Source organism: Lissotriton helveticus, chromosome 3_1 (genome assembly GCF_964261635.1).
Source record: "Lissotriton helveticus chromosome 3_1, aLisHel1.1, whole genome shotgun sequence".
Taxonomy (NCBI): Eukaryota; Metazoa; Chordata; class Amphibia; order Caudata; family Salamandridae; genus Lissotriton; species Lissotriton helveticus.
This window is the reverse complement of record NC_136061.1, coordinates 2,085,045,268-2,085,060,885: the sequence shown is the minus strand read 5'-3', so window position 1 is coordinate 2,085,060,885 and position 15,618 is coordinate 2,085,045,268. Positions and strand designations below refer to the sequence as shown.

The following is a 15,618-nucleotide window of genomic DNA, read 5'->3' as shown; positions in this document are numbered from 1 at the left end:
TGATTTCAGATGGTATAAGTATGGCCATATGCAAGGGTGATGTGATAACACGGTGTACGAAGCTATGCGACATATGGTAATTTGAAGGTGGTGTGTTAAGTTAAAATATAAGTTATAAATAAAACTGTATGTGTACGTGGGTGACATAGTAATGTGAAAGTTACAACTATAACTTTAGAATTTCAAATTATTTTGTAGTTTAAGTATTGTTCTAATGGAAAGAATAAATTACGTTTTCCTAACTATAACTTACTAGCAGCCCGTCCCGACGTTGTCCGGGTATGAAATAGAATGTGTGTAATGTATGTATTTGGCAAGGGCAATTTATTTTAAAATCTCGCGGTAGACAACATTTTTTGTTTCATTAGAATAGGGACGGAGAAGGGCCAGCTGCAGCCCTGGTTGATGTTATCAGGTGCGTGTAATTGGTGTAGTGATCCGCCGCCTGAGCCCGGTTACAGCCCTGGTTGATGTTAGCAGGCGCATGTAATGTAGTTGAATGAGAGAGTTATCAGCCGCGGGTAAATCCGTTTAATGAGAGAGTTCAGCGACAGCGAGTAGGAGAGGCTGCAGTAATTGTCCCCGCAGACACGCTCATGTTCCCCCGCTTGAGGCCCAGATGCAGGTCTGTTTGATGTTAGCAGGCGCGTGATCCCCCGCTTGAGGCCCAGCTGCAGCCCTGGTTGATGTTATCAGGCGCGTGTAATTAGTGTACTGATCCGCCACCTGAGCCCGGCTAGAGCCCTGGTTAATGGTAGCAGGCCCGTCTAATTTCATTGAATGAGAGAGTTCAGTAACAGCGCGCAGGAGAGGCTGCAGTAATGTTACTTACCAGGCCTCCAGCTGAACGCGTTTTGTCATGCACCCAGCACTCGGCCACAGCAGACGATCTTCTGATTAATGTACGACACACATGGCATGAAGGGCGGAACGTAGCACACGCCCCCAGCGTGCCCTTTGATGCGGCCCAATTGCGTTCACATGGCATGAAGGCCGGACACACGCCCTCAGCATTTCTCACGCCCCCAGCGTGTCACGCCCCCAGCGTGCCCCTTGATGCTCCGCAGCAACGTAATTGGAGCTTGTATGTACGACTCACATGGCATGAAGGGCGGACACACGCCCCCAACGTTTGTCACGCCCCCAGCGTTTGTCACACCCCCAGCACATGCCCACAGCCCACGATGTGATGGCCGTACCACACGCCCCCAGCATTAGTCATGCCCCCAGCCCACGCCCACAGCACAACGCAGACACGCCCACAAGGAACTACTTTGCTGGTACGGTTCTTTTACCTTTTAAATGTATATGGTGTCCTACGGTACAATTGTATGTCTTGCACTGTATGATTTTGATAAACACCACTGTTTCTTGAAAAGTTAATAAAAACAATAAAAAAATAAAAACAAATGTATATGGTGGCCATCTGCATTGCCTATGTCCTTCTGCTGCAACTGCCCTTTCCAACGCTGTATTGGGTGTTGTGATTGGTGCTAGGGTTACTGAGATTACCCGCCTCAAAGGTTTGGGCTCTCTCTTTATAATATTAGTATGGATCTGTAATGGCATTTTCCCTAAAAAGTGTCACAGAGGATACTATTGCTATGGAAAGTTTGGGGGTGATCCTTGCAGTGGGGATCGAGAATTAGGGGTGCAAAATAAGGTAGTGTTTGTAATGTTAATTCCCATAAGAACCTTTACCCACACCTAAAGCCCTAACCGCTGAACGGACTTACACCAAATTTGGCAAGGAGGTAGATGTCGGTTCAATGAAGTGCCTTCTTCTTATTTGGTGTAAATATGTTCACTAGTTGTTGAGAAATGTAAATTAAAAATTAAATTGATATCTTTGGCTGCAGATGTTTAGCATTGGTTTTACGATGAATCGCGAATGCACACACCAACCGGAATGCTATGATTGGCTGGCTGCAACCTGAACAGAAGCTTGCAGACACCATTTTATCTATCGGGAACAGTTCCCAGGGCTGAAAATCTGTGTGAAATCCCAAATAAGGGGTCAGGGTGGAGAAACTCTGACCCCATTGTTGAGAAATGGGTGTGTTAGTGACACAAGTTATGTGTCCAAAATAGATTTTTTTAATTGCGTGCAATATTCGCGGCGACACCACAACCTCTAGAGTGGCCCCCTGTGTACCATCATGGGGACATCACAAATATCATGACGTCATCGCAAATACTGGTGAAAATATAAAAAAATATTGCAATGAATCATTGGTATGCTTTGTTATAGAGATATTGATAAACGTTCTCATAGAGTAATTTATATAGTGAGTTATCTGCTGTAATGGTTAGAATGAATGATATAGTTATAATTTTTTATGTGATTTTGGCTATTAAATTCTTGCTTTTGCTTTCTGCTTGCTCGACTTAACCGCAGGGTTCACGATTACCAACAACATTGTGTTTTCCGGCCTCACCGCAAAAACAGAAAATAGATTTAGAGATGGTTGTTCTTGAAAAACATGAGTTTGAAGTGTACACTAATAAACCCCCAGTGTGTAAAATACTGTAATATGTGTGCATATATGTTTTTTCACTTTATGGAAATGGCGTGATCATCGCAGTTAATGTCACCACGACATCCGGAATAACCACAAAAATGTAAAATAGGTCTGAAAGATAGTTTATAAAAAAACTTAGTACAAAAATATGATTTTAAACAACCTTTGAAAGAAGTTTGTATCTAGTAATCTGAGTTAAGCAATGTTCAGTATGGATTTTTTTACATAGTATTTTTTGATTTTTTGTGGTCATTGAATGTCTGCCTATGTTTTCTGTTTTTGTGACGTATCCGTGGGGATTACGATTACCGACATTATTGGGGTGTCCTGAGTCACAGCGAAAAGATAGAATAGGTTTTAGGGATGTTTTTTATAGAAAACATGATTTTAAAGAATACTGTAAGAAACCGCTAGTGTGTAAAATATTGTAGTATATGTGGCCATATGTGTTTTACACTTCATGGAAAAAGCGCAATCATCACAGTTAAAGACACCATTGCGACATCCTGAATAACCGCAAAAATGGAATATAGGTCTGAAAGATTGATTTTAAAGAAACTTAGTACAAAAACATGAGTTTAAACATGTTTTTAAAGAAGTAGGTATATAGTAATATGTGTAGGGTAATGTTCGGAATGGATTTTTTACATAGTATTTTTTGATTTTTTGTGGTAATTTTTGTGGTCATTGAATGTCTGCTTTTCTTTAATGTTTTTGTGACGTATCCGTGGGGATTGGGATTACCAGCATTATTGGGGTGTCCTGAGTCACAGCGAAAAGATAGAATAGGTTTTAGGGATGGTTTTTTATAGAAAACATGATTTTAAAGAATACTGTAAGAAACCGTTAGTGTGTAAAATATTGTAGTATATGTGGCTATATATGTTTTACACTTCATGGAAAAAGCGCAATCATCACACCATTGCAACATCCTGAATAACCGCAAAAATGGAATATAGGTCTGAAAGATTGATTTCAAAGAAACTTAGTACAAAAACATGAGTTTAAACATGTTTTTAAATAAGTAGGTATATAGTAATATGTGTAGGGTAATGTTCAGAATGGATTTTTTACATAGTATTTTTTGATGTGGTGATGGTCATTGAATGTCTGCTTTTGTTTACCATTTTTGAGACATCACCACAGGTATTGCGATGCTGTTGCGAATATAAAATATGTACAGAAAAATAAAAACGCTTATTAATCTACTGACGAGAATACAAGGTTATAAAAATATCACTTATAGAGCCATTTTAGATAGAAAATACAATTTAAAACCTTGAAATTCAGTAAAAAACGTATAGGTTACTTGGGCATTATAGTTGGAAACTAGAATTTAAAAAACCTTACATATTCACTGTAAAAATGAAGGGTTACAGTGATGTTATAGTGAGGATTCAGCATTTTCAAAAAATGTAGAAATTCACTGAAAAAAACAAAGGTTCCAAGGACGTTATAGTTAGGAAATAGAATTAAAATACCCTTAGAAATTTAGTGGAAAAAAAAAGATTAAAGGGACGTTATACCTATGCTGACATTTCACTCCTACAAAACCATAGAAATACAGCAGTTATGGTTAGCTGAGCAAACTATAACTCGCTCCCCCATGATGCGCTGCTTATATCCTCACATATTAAATCACTCATGGCATGTTCAGTGACATTACTACCTATGTATGTATTTATAGATATAGCTATAAAAATGTATAGATAGGGTTACTCTTAGCACTCTTCTCCTGGTGGTATGTTCAACTGTCATTAACAGCATACAAAATGAGGCAATGGATCAGCCAATTCAGAGACTGGCTCTCTTGCACTGTGAGTGAGTGGCATGGCTGATGGGCTGATACTTTACTCTCAATTTCATTATGCTATTCTTTATCTTTTTTGTAACTATTTTCTTGTTTAAACAATGTCTTCAAGTTACAGCAATGCAAAGCCAATAGCACCTTTACTTTGCAACAATAGAAATTATATTTTCCTGTGATGTGCATTTAAACCTGATGAGGATTTTATTTCTGTTAAAGTCCACCTGCCTGCTGGGAAGCACTCTTAATGCACCATTACAATTATGTATTACCTGTTGGCTTTGCCATTGCTTAATCATATGTTCAGATCCCAGTTTAATTATTAGCATAATTATTTCTTAATTCAATACTTATGTGATATGATGCGAAAGGTAGGTGCAGACTGTTGCACCATTCATCTTGTAGAGGACTTGAATTACACATAATCTACGGTGTATCACTTACATCCTCTCTACAAAATAACACATTTGTCTTTATACTTTTACAATGTATTGTAAAGATTAGACCACTGTAAAACAAAAATGCTGTATTGGTTCTACTTTTGTTTTATTATATGAAAGATAGGGCACCAAGATGGAGTCTAAATAAATGTAAGTATCATACTCGTACCACTGGTCATAAATTTTGCTTACACAAATGCCCCATGGTGTACCTACTGCACAACCTTTATGCAGACACTTTGTTGACAGCTTTTTACCATAGAGGGTCTTTCTGTAGACATACCTCTCCCATAACTCTACGTTTCTTGTACCTTTATAGTTACACTTCTACACCTATTAACGCTTTGTAAAACTGATGTGTGTTATTTCATCACACTGTTTTCTAGGGAGCATCTATCATGCGAATGTTGTCTGAAATTTTATCAGAGGAACTGTTCAAGGAAGGGCTAAGGGTAAGCATCTGTCAGCAGAAAACTTTGGTTTGTTTTGCACCGTTCTATTAAATGTTACTCCCTATTAGGGCAAGAAAACATGGTTGGATTGTTACAGTAACTTTCAATTGTGTGCTTGACTTTTAGAAGCGGGCCAGGTCCTCTAGAAAGTTCCCATCTGAATTGGGCCTGTCCAGGCACTTCAAGCTGAACTGTACATACTCAAGCTGGGTTGTTTGATTTGTATTTGGTTGGTCTGTTAATTGTGTCCTTGTGGGGAAAAAGAGGGACTGGGATGTGGCTCTACGTAATTACTGTTGGGTAAGATTGATTAAAGTATTCCACCTGTTTGTTGTTAAAGTTTAGTATTTTGTGAAACTGCGATGCTTATTATCTACAGTGTTCAGCTTGTTACAAAGCCCATTGCAAGGCTCACGAAGGGTGTCTTACCTTGACTTGTAACCTAGACCCATGCATAGAAACAGGGCTGTTGTAAATCAATGTTCCTCCCTGCCTTCATTGTTACTGAGGGGAATGCACTTGTTATTTTATCTCATGCTTCATGTCGTTGTATGCCTATGACTGACAACAATTGAGTAAATGTCTTTTTAATTCTTCAACCGGTGGTCTCACTGTCATAACAAAAGATAATTATTCTCTTGTTTTTCATCAACCCGTCCATATGATTATGAGATATATCTCAGTCCTTACCTGTTGCTAATATTTTCACAGATTACATTCACCATTTAATGGTAGCAATGATAAACAAACTTAAAACCTATAAGAAACTGAAAACTAATTTTTATGACTATCTCATTAATATTTTCACAGGTGTACCTACTTATCAATGAATACAACAACACCGTTGCTGATGACTTGTGGTCCAGCTTGCAAAAGGTAAGTGCTAGGACCCTAAACTAGTAATCAGCACTAATAACCTATAGCTGCAGAGGATCACCCATGAAGTGAGCACACCATGAATATACAAGGATCACTGCTGATGAATCTGATGGGTTCACAAAAAGGCATATTTAGAAACATTGCCCTTCTCCCTGAGATGTGGATGTTGTATACAGATCATTCTTTGTGTACAGTTGTGTGTAACCATCAAACAAACGAGGCTGCGATCAGATTTAGAACAGGATTAAACTTGAATTGTGAAAGCAGTCATTTGCCAAGTACCAATTGGCAGATTAGCCCCAGTGGCTAATCCGCCCCTGAGGGGACCACATACGGGGGGGTGTGTCAAATTTTCAAATCAGAATCCTCTACCTCTGCTACTTTCAAAACTGGCAGAAACCTTTCTTAGCTGTATAGACCAGGTATCCCACCCTAGAGGTGTAGCCAGCCTTCTGGGGGTGTACACCTCCCGAATACCTACTTTTCCCACCCGCCCCAGTGCAAATTTGCCTGAGGTAGGCTGTTTCATCCTTTGGGAGGCAGTATAAAGCTCATCACCTTGATGTGCCACTTTAATAGGCATCCTGTATGGGAGAAAGGTGTGACCTCCTTTCCATCCAGGCCATTGGTTCTGACTCCTGAGAGAGTTTGCACCTCCTGATAGGGGTTCAGATTCCGGTGATAGCGACAGCAGCTGTAGGCCAGCAGCCAGAGCACAGGAAAGCCTAGGGCAACCAGGTCAGCAACCTCTAAGATAGCCACCTGGGTGCATGTTATGTTATGTTATGTTATTTTGTGGCTTTTATAGCGCACGGCTACTCAGAGAGTGTCCCGGCGCTTTATTAACATCCTGAAAGCAAACATAACAAACAAAGAATAAAGAGGGGAACAGAAGGGAATTCAAAATCTACGAGGCAAACAGCCAGGTTTTTAGGCCCTTTCTAAAGGATAGCATGTTGGAGTTGCTTCGTAACGCGAAGGGCAAAGAGTTCCAAAGCTGAGGAGCCCGAAGCATAAAGGAACGACCTCCCAGTCGGGCCCTCCTCACACGAGGAACAATGGCGAGAAGCTGCGATTCTGATCTCAAAGATCGCGACGGACAGTATTGCTTAAACCTCCTCTGCAGATATTTAGCCCCGGTGGAATAAAAGGCCTTATGGGCAAGATTCAAGGTTTTAAAAACTATCCGCTGTCGAATAGGCAGCCAGTGAAGTGCCTGTAACAGGCCAGACACATACGCTCGCCTGTGCAGACCAAAAATGGCGCGAGCCGCCGGATTTTGGACCACCTGCATCCGCTGCAGGAGGTATTCGGGCAGGCCAAGATATAAGATGTTAGCATAGTCCAATCTTGACCCAATCAAGGCCTGCACCATGATCCTCTTGTGATCCTCTGAAAGCAGCGGAAGAAACTTCCGCAGCATGCGGAGAAGTCCAAAGCATGTGCCTGTAAGGGTGAGAATCTGAGATCTGAGGGTCAGGCCGTTGTCAATTTTGACCCCCAGATTCTTCGCAACCTGCGAAGATTGGCTCGGGGGAGACATGTCCGCCGGCCACCACATCTGCCAGTCCGGGTCGGATTGACAGCCGAAGAAGAGTATCTCCGACTTATCAGAGTTGCACTTGAGGCTGTTCAGTTGGAGCCATTTAAAAACAGCCCCAAGGCCTTCACGGATACTCTCTCCGTCAAAATCCTCCCCTTTCCGGCAGGTGAAGAGCAGCTGGGTGTCATCCGCGTAGGATACGATCTGGGCACCATAGGACTCCGCCAGAGCCGCCAAAGGGGTCATAAAGATGTTAAACAGAGTCGGGCTCAATACCGAGCCCTGCGGGACTCCGACTCCCAATGGCGGCATCTCGGCGGAAGCCGAGGAAACCCAGACCGACCGTCGGCGACCAGCTAGAAAAGATGCCCCATCCTCCTCAACATGAGATTTGCGTCAGGGGTATTGAGTCACGTTGCTTGATACCACACATGACATATTGTGGTGGGACAATAATGGAGCTGGCAACCTTGAGTTTGCCTGGGTGTCAGCCCATGTTATTCTATGGACCGCTGAGCACTTATAGTAGCCCTTAATGGAAAAGGCTACTATAGGGACATATATGTTTGCATTTATATGTCCTCAACTTTAATGCAATGCGCCCTGCCCCTGGGCTCAGGAGGCCTTCCTGTGGGGTGAATAGCCTATATTAATATAGTGCATTGACTTTGCCACACATGGTGTGGGCAAAGTCGAGGTCAAGCCATTTACACTGCTCCTGTAGTCTAACATGGCAGTACTGCTGTCATCTGTTTACTTGGGTCACCTCAGGCGCTGGTGACTACGGGTGGGTAGTATACTCCGCTCCGCAGGTGGAATTCTCTGAGTTGTGTGCACTCTGTGCTCCACTTGGAATGCTGAGTTCTGCAAATAATTCAACTCCACCGCGTATTGGAGTTTGCTGTCTGCTAGTAATTAAACACTGCAGAACCTAATTGAGCACAACAATCTACTTAGCTCCCTCCTACTGAGCGAAGCAGCTGTTTACTGATGGTGTCTCTCATCGCCTTATTAACCCCTCCCATGCACATGACGAGCTCAGCTCATCATGAACCACGGTTCCCGTGTGCTCATGACGAGCTGAGCTCGTCATGACAGTTGGAACGCTCACACGCGGGGATAATTCCCCTGCTGTGCTGAGCGTTCCATTAAACGGGAATGGGCACAGGAGAACCGTGGCCATGACGAGCTGAGCTCATCCTGAGCACCGGGGCGCTGTGCGTGCCCCCTTCCCCCAGCACAGCAGGGGAATGTGCCCCGCAGCAAAGGGGTTAAAGTTATTATCTGTGCCTGGAAGGGCGCTAATCGTTACTCTTCTACCCAAATGCTCACAACAACAACTGTCAGGCCACCTTCATGGGGCACTGCTTTTAAAGAGCTGGAGTGAGACCTGGCTGTCACTTGACAATTGCGATGCAGTCTACTCTGCACAACCTGCGGCCGGAGCAGCTGCCTTCTTGCCTATCGAATTTTTTTAATACAGTCAAGTCATGGTGAGCCCCTGCTGCCGGTGAACACGTGCAGATCTTACACTTGCAGTGGGTGTTTAATTTGCAAATATAGCATGCAATTGCCTGTCTGAGTAAAAACGGCTGCAATGTTTCCCTTTCAGAGTAGAAGGGTAGGGCAGAAAGGCTCTTGGTTAATAAGTTATAAGGTAGATAACAAATAACACCTCTTCTGCGTAATTGCTAAGCAGGCAGCCATTTGAAATCGTGAGGCAAAAAAGCAAGCCCTACTATTCATACTGCTTCATAAGCTCTTTGCTTCATTCGGATATAGGTCTGCTCCTACTAAATTAAAATAACATATTCCTTGCACTTGAAGGGTTTTTCCAATAAAAATTCAAAGTCTACAGAGCCAAGTGCAATAAATGAATGAACTCACGAAGGCAGGCGGAGTTTTGATATTAAGCAGATTGAGAGCCTGGAGATACGCAAAGGGAACACCACGCGCACATGTAGCTAAGTTACAGGACATCAAAACACTAATTTCATGGCACACTCACTATTGTTTACCTGTCCAACAGCATGCCTTCTTCCTCTCCTCCAACTTCCCAAATCCGGGGCTTATTCTGGTTGGTAGGCGAACTAAGGGAACACACACAAATGTCATGTCAAGGCCAATAGATGCAATACAGGCAACGAAAATAATTAAACATGTATCTCTTTGAACCTGCGCAGAACCTCCTGTTTGGGGTGTTGGATGAGTGGAGTGTGGAGGTGTTTCTGGGAGCACTAATATCTTAATTTTGGCCAAACCCTCCCAGACATAGAAAAGGGTCTTGCCAAGCAATGTGAAAATCGGTTGGTAATAGTAAACTAACGATGTACTGCGCTCGCTCGTATGCTGCTGAGTCACCTGATTAGAAAAGTTTTCACACTGGAATTTTTTAACAAGCAAGTTGGGATCTATGAATGGAAAGGTGGTAAACCCAAATAAGAGAAAGATGCTTCCAAAGCTAATCAACGCCACTTTGCTCGAATACTCCTGAGCAAATTATACGTGCCTTTGTGCAATTAGCCTTACTGACGTGTCTCTATGCATCATTGCAAGCCATTTTTTATGCACTGTAAAAAAAATGTCCTGAATTGCTCCTCAACATTTCTTTGCTTACCAAGTATCAAGAATTCTAACATGGAACATGTTACGGTGCCAAACTCACTAGAAGTGTCACCCAGCCTACTCTGAAGGAGATGTTTCACATTTACACCAATTAACCTGAACACTTGGTAGACAAAGGTGTTTTCAGACTCTAGTTTTTTGATTATGTCCACTAAAGCAGGCATGTTTTCCTGTAAAAATCTAAGAATGCAGTAGTGTGTACTTTTTTTTTTTACATCACTATCAATATGTGATCAAAGATACTCATATTTCTTTCCTTTGGCATCATCACTAATCAAGTATTCTGTAAATGGTCACCACATGGATAATATAGCATTCAGAACATCTAGGAATGAGAACCAGTGGCTAGATGACACAGTTGGGAAGGGAATACTCTTTTTTTGATGCCACACAAAGAGCAAAAAGAGAAGCATTTGCATTTTAGTTCCCACACATAATGAAACTGTACACCAGAATGGACTTAAAAGTCAATAGCATTCATCATTATCTCTGAAGATTGTAAAGATGCTTTCAGCGTACCATCTAGCACGTGGCAAGGATCTCTTACAGGGAAGCATTTCAGCTAAGGTATCGATTTTGACAGGTTATCACACAACTTTTTCATATACGTAGCTGAATTACTGCAAATACAAGTAATATCACACCAATCTGTGTTGAACTTCGTAAGAACATTTTGCAGCAGCATTCCAAGTGGCACTGCGTTCCATGATTTACAAACATTTGGTGTCATGTTTTCACCAATACCTCAGAGACTTGGTGACAGCACTCTTTTCAGATATATCTGTCACTACACCTTGCACTGAAGGTGTAAATCCAATGGTGTTTGACAGTTCACCTACTATCAATACTGATTCACTAGAAAAGGGGGCTGATGTATCATAGGGTTTCAGCCTTTCTTTGTCTCTGGGTAAATGTGATGATACATATTGGGAAAGATTCTTATGAAACCAGCCATTTTACCTATCAGTGAAAGAATCAAAGGTAGCCAAAATATCAAATATGATTTTGATATTTCCTAAATCTCTACAGTTTATAAAATATTTAAATAAGACCTAAAACATGATTCTAATCCCTGCATCTTTATACCAAAGACCACAAAAACTGAAAAATACAAAAGGAAGAAACAATATTTTAGTGACATCCGTGGCAGAATGATAGCCCAGTCTATCTTGCTGCTGACTTGTATAACAAAGTCATATTGTATTGGCCTCTTCAGGAAGAAATACAAATTACTCTTTCACTCTCCTTTTCAGTTCTTGGAATGACATTTAGTTTCTGGTTATGAAGGTGTTTTTTCAGTGTTTAAATTTTTACACTGGTGAGGGCTATTTTAGTTTCTGTGGGGTTTTATCAGTTACTATAGGTTAAAACCTAAAACAGGATAGTAAAATCGTTATGCTGGAGCATGTGTACAGAATGGTGTGAAATAGTATGTGTGTGTGTTCCAAAGTTTCTGGGGCATACCTAAAAGTAAATTTCACTCACGATGTGTGTCAGTGTATATTTGGGAACATGAGAGCCTGACAGCCATGCTCAGAACTGAGAGGCCTAACATACAAGTGGCTTCTATGGTGATGTAGTCAAGGCATACTCAAGGCCCGCTCCTTTTTACATGGTGGTGGTGAAGCTCAGCAGCCCTCCCGCTGAGAGATCGATACTGCAGAGGGTTACACGTATAACTTATAAGCCTACAGTGACACCCATATGCAGCTTTCTACCAATACAGACAGACCCTCTAGTCCTTATTTACAGCGCCGTCTGCTCCCATAAAATGAATGATGGTTGCCGTAGAGCAGACTCCTTGCCAAACCACCTATGCCACTTTGCTGTGAACCGTAGCTTCTGTGAAGGCCTCCGATCACATTAGTAAATCTTCTAGCAGCCTGCGAGCTAGAGACAACAACTGCTTCAATTCACCTAGCCGCAGCTTGAGATGCTAGGGCATAATAGCACATCAGCCAGCATGGCACATGGGCCCTGGGGAGAAATGCCAATATACAAAATAAGGCATAGGCGGTCCTCAGCAGAATTCTGCAGAGTTACTGGAGTTTCAATGTAACTCCGCAGAATTTTGCACAGTGCAAACCCGCGAGTTCCGCCCACCCTTACTGGTGACCACTTTAACACCGATAACCTGGGTACCACTGGTGCCATATACTAGGGAGTTATAAGGGGGTTAAAGACTTTACCAATTGGGATTGCCAAGTTACATGTATCAGTTTTAGGAAGAGAGCACTGGCACTGGGCCTTTCAGTGTCATAACCATTAGCATTGGAGCAAAAAGTGGGGACTTTTGAGTGACCATATAAAAAGGGCACTTTCCTAGAGTTACAACATCTATAAATGTAGATACATATCAAATATACATATAATAAGTCCATGTATGTAAATATATATGACTGTCACATTCACAGGTTAAAAGTAATGTTTATAATTGAAAAGCAAGGGAAGTGGCTTTGTTTGCCATAGACAGCAGTAGGCAAGTTCCTGCTGCAATACAAGGTCCTTTTTGCACTCAATGTGATTTTCTCTAAACTTCTAAGCTTTCTGGTTTGTGAAGCTGGTCAACACATGTGTCCAAGACTTGGAAAGGAGAAGCACAGTAAAAATACATTCCTGCACACCTGTGCAAGAAATAGTTGGACATTAATCAGACCTGTCCACTTGAATTCTCACACTGGGAAGCACTTGCTCCTGGAATGTTGGCCCTTCTGTCCTAGATCCTAGAGTTCTGAGATACAGAGAAGACCATGTAAGAGACAACACCACTAAACCCTGTCCCTTGTGATGCACACCCCAACAACCACCCTTTCCCCAATGGACTGTCTCACCAGAGATACATCCTGAAGATATACTGCCTATCACCACAGAGAATCAGTGCGTATCAAGATAAATCACCTTACTCAAGTCCTGCCAGCATCTGAATACCCCTGCACTTAGGCTCCTTGGTGAACATTCCTAGTGCACGTTTGCTATTTAACACTTAAAGTTTATGAAATAATGGGGATAATTTAGTTCTTGGCAGGACTGTCTGAAAAATAACCAATCAATGGAGCAGATGAGCAGTGAGTCTTCTAATGATGTTGAACCTATCATAAAAAGTGTGGTGCAACTGACAGGCAGAGGCACCTAAAGCTTTGCCAATGTAAACCATGCACTTCACCCACCCGTATAGCAGTTTGATAAACTGCAAGCTTGGAGGGGCTTTTACAACAGTGATTTCCTATTTTCAAACTCTTAAAGATCCCCTATATTAATTCCTCCATCAATCAATCATTCAGGGTTTGTAAAGCTCAGCTACTCAATTGTGGGGGACTCAAAGGGCAAGGGGGGAGGGATGGGTGGCTCCCTTGAGTGCTGGGGACATCCGAATAGCCAGGTCTTAAGGTCCTTCCAGAGCTGGAGCTGTGTAGGACTTGTCAGAGGTGGAGGAGGAGGTCATGCCAGGCCTTGGCTGTGAGGTAGAAGAAGGACTTTCCTTCCTTTCTGGACTTTTAGATGCACGGAATGGTGGCCAGAGAGAGGTCAGCTGATCTGAGGTGTCTCTTAGGTGCGTGAAAGGAGAGGCGGTTGTTCAGGCATGCTGGTCGTATGCTGTGGAGGGCCTGTATGTGTAAATGAGGAGCTTGAAGGTAATTCTTCTTTCAATGAGGAGCCATTGGAGATCACAGAGCTCATAGATGATGTGGTTGTGACAGGGGATGTCTAGGATCAGTCTGGCTGCGGCGTTATGGATGTTCTGGATTTGGGGAAATATTTTCTTGTTGATTCCAGCGTAGAGAGCACTGCCATAGTCCAGTTTGCTACTGATGAGGGCGTGTGTGACTGTTTTTCTGGACTCAGTTGTGATTTTTGTGAAGGTTTTTAGGAGTATGTGGAGGGTGTTAAAAGTAAACAGGCCGTGGATATAGCGTTGATCTGCCGGTTCATCATGAGCAATGAGTCTAGTATGATGCTGAGGTTTTGTGCGTGTTCTGTTGGGGTAGTTGGGTTTCCAAGAGCCAGGGGCCATCAGGTGTCATCTCACGCAGAGGGGGCGGAGCCAAGGATGAGGACATCTGTTTTCTCAGAGTTGAGTTTCAGGCAGCTGTTCTTCATCCAGGTGGCGATGTCTTTGATCCCTCCTTGGAAGTTGTCTGGTAATGTTGGGTTCCTTGGTGAAGGAGAGGATGAGCTGGATATCGTCACCGTAGGAGACGATGTTGAGCCTGTGGTTTCTGATGATGGTTGCAAGGGGTGTCATGTAGATGTTGAAGAGGGAGAGACTGTGAGAGAATCCTTGGGGCACTCCACTTCTGGTCTCTGTTTGTTCTGTGAGGTAGGGCAGGAGTCTGACTCGCTGAGTTTTGCCTGTGGAAAATTAGCATATCCAGTCAAGGGCCTTTCCGTGGATGTCAGCGTTGTGGAGTCTTGTGGCTAGTGTGTGGTGGCAGACAGTATTGAAGGCAGCTGGGAGGTCCAGGAGGCTGAAGGTTGCAGTTTGGTCCTGGTCGAGGAGGGAGAGGATATCGTCAGTGGCAGCAAGTAGGGTGGTTTTGTTGCTGTGGTTGCTGCGGAATCCGGATTGGGAGATGTCCAGGATGTTGTACGTTTTGATGAAATCTGCTAGCTGGGTGTTGGCGCCCTTTTGGAGGACCTTGGCTGCGAATGGATGGTAGCAGGGAGATAGGCTTGACATATTTGAAGTCCATCAGGTCTGCTGAGGGTTTCCTAATGAGGCGGATGACTTCGGCATGTTTTCAGTCATAGGGATTGATGTAATTTCGAGGTAGCAATTGATAGTTTGGCCTAGTTTGGGTGCGATGGCCATGGCAGCTCTGTGGAAGATGTGTGGTGGGCAGGGGTCTGAGGGTGCTCCAGAGTGGATGATCTTAATGGTCTTTAAGGTGTCTTCTGTTTTGAGTGGGGTCCAAGTTAGCGGGGACTGTTGGGTGGCATCACATGGGGGAACTGGAGCAGTGCAGAGGTCTTGGTTGTCGAAGTTGTCGTAGATCACCTTAATATTGAGGTGAAAAAAGGTACTGAGTCTGTTGCAAAGGTTTTGGGAGGGTGGGTTGTCTGTTGTTTCACTTCAGGGTTTGGCAAATGTCTTGATGCTGGAGAAGAGTTCTTTGGTGTTGTAGACATGGTGAGTAGTCTGTCTTGGAGGACTTTCTCGTTTTGTGGATTTGATATGGATCGCTGGTCCATATCAATTTTGAATAGCACTTATTTAAGGTGTGCTGCTTGTCTGGTCTGCAGGCCGTGCTTGTTTCTTAGTTGCTCCTCCATGTCTTTTCGAGTCGCCGGCAGAAGTACTTGGATTCTTGGAGTGCATAGGTGCAGAATGTTTCTATGTATTAACTTTCAT

At 42.9% G+C, this 15,618-nt stretch overlaps 1 protein-coding gene across 1 annotated transcript in view; it reads left to right on the top strand.

Annotated features, from left to right (window-relative positions):
* The window catches only part of LOC144824117 (aminopeptidase N-like), a 532,705-nt gene that overhangs the window by 228,491 nt on the left and 288,596 nt on the right, over nt 1–15,618 (top strand). Inside the window, exons 8-9 of the mRNA XM_078683229.1 lie at nt 5,156–5,221; nt 6,032–6,097. Coding sequence (XP_078539355.1) covers nt 5,156–5,221; nt 6,032–6,097 — 132 coding nt within the window. The remainder of the gene's footprint in view (nt 1–5,155; nt 5,222–6,031; nt 6,098–15,618) is intronic.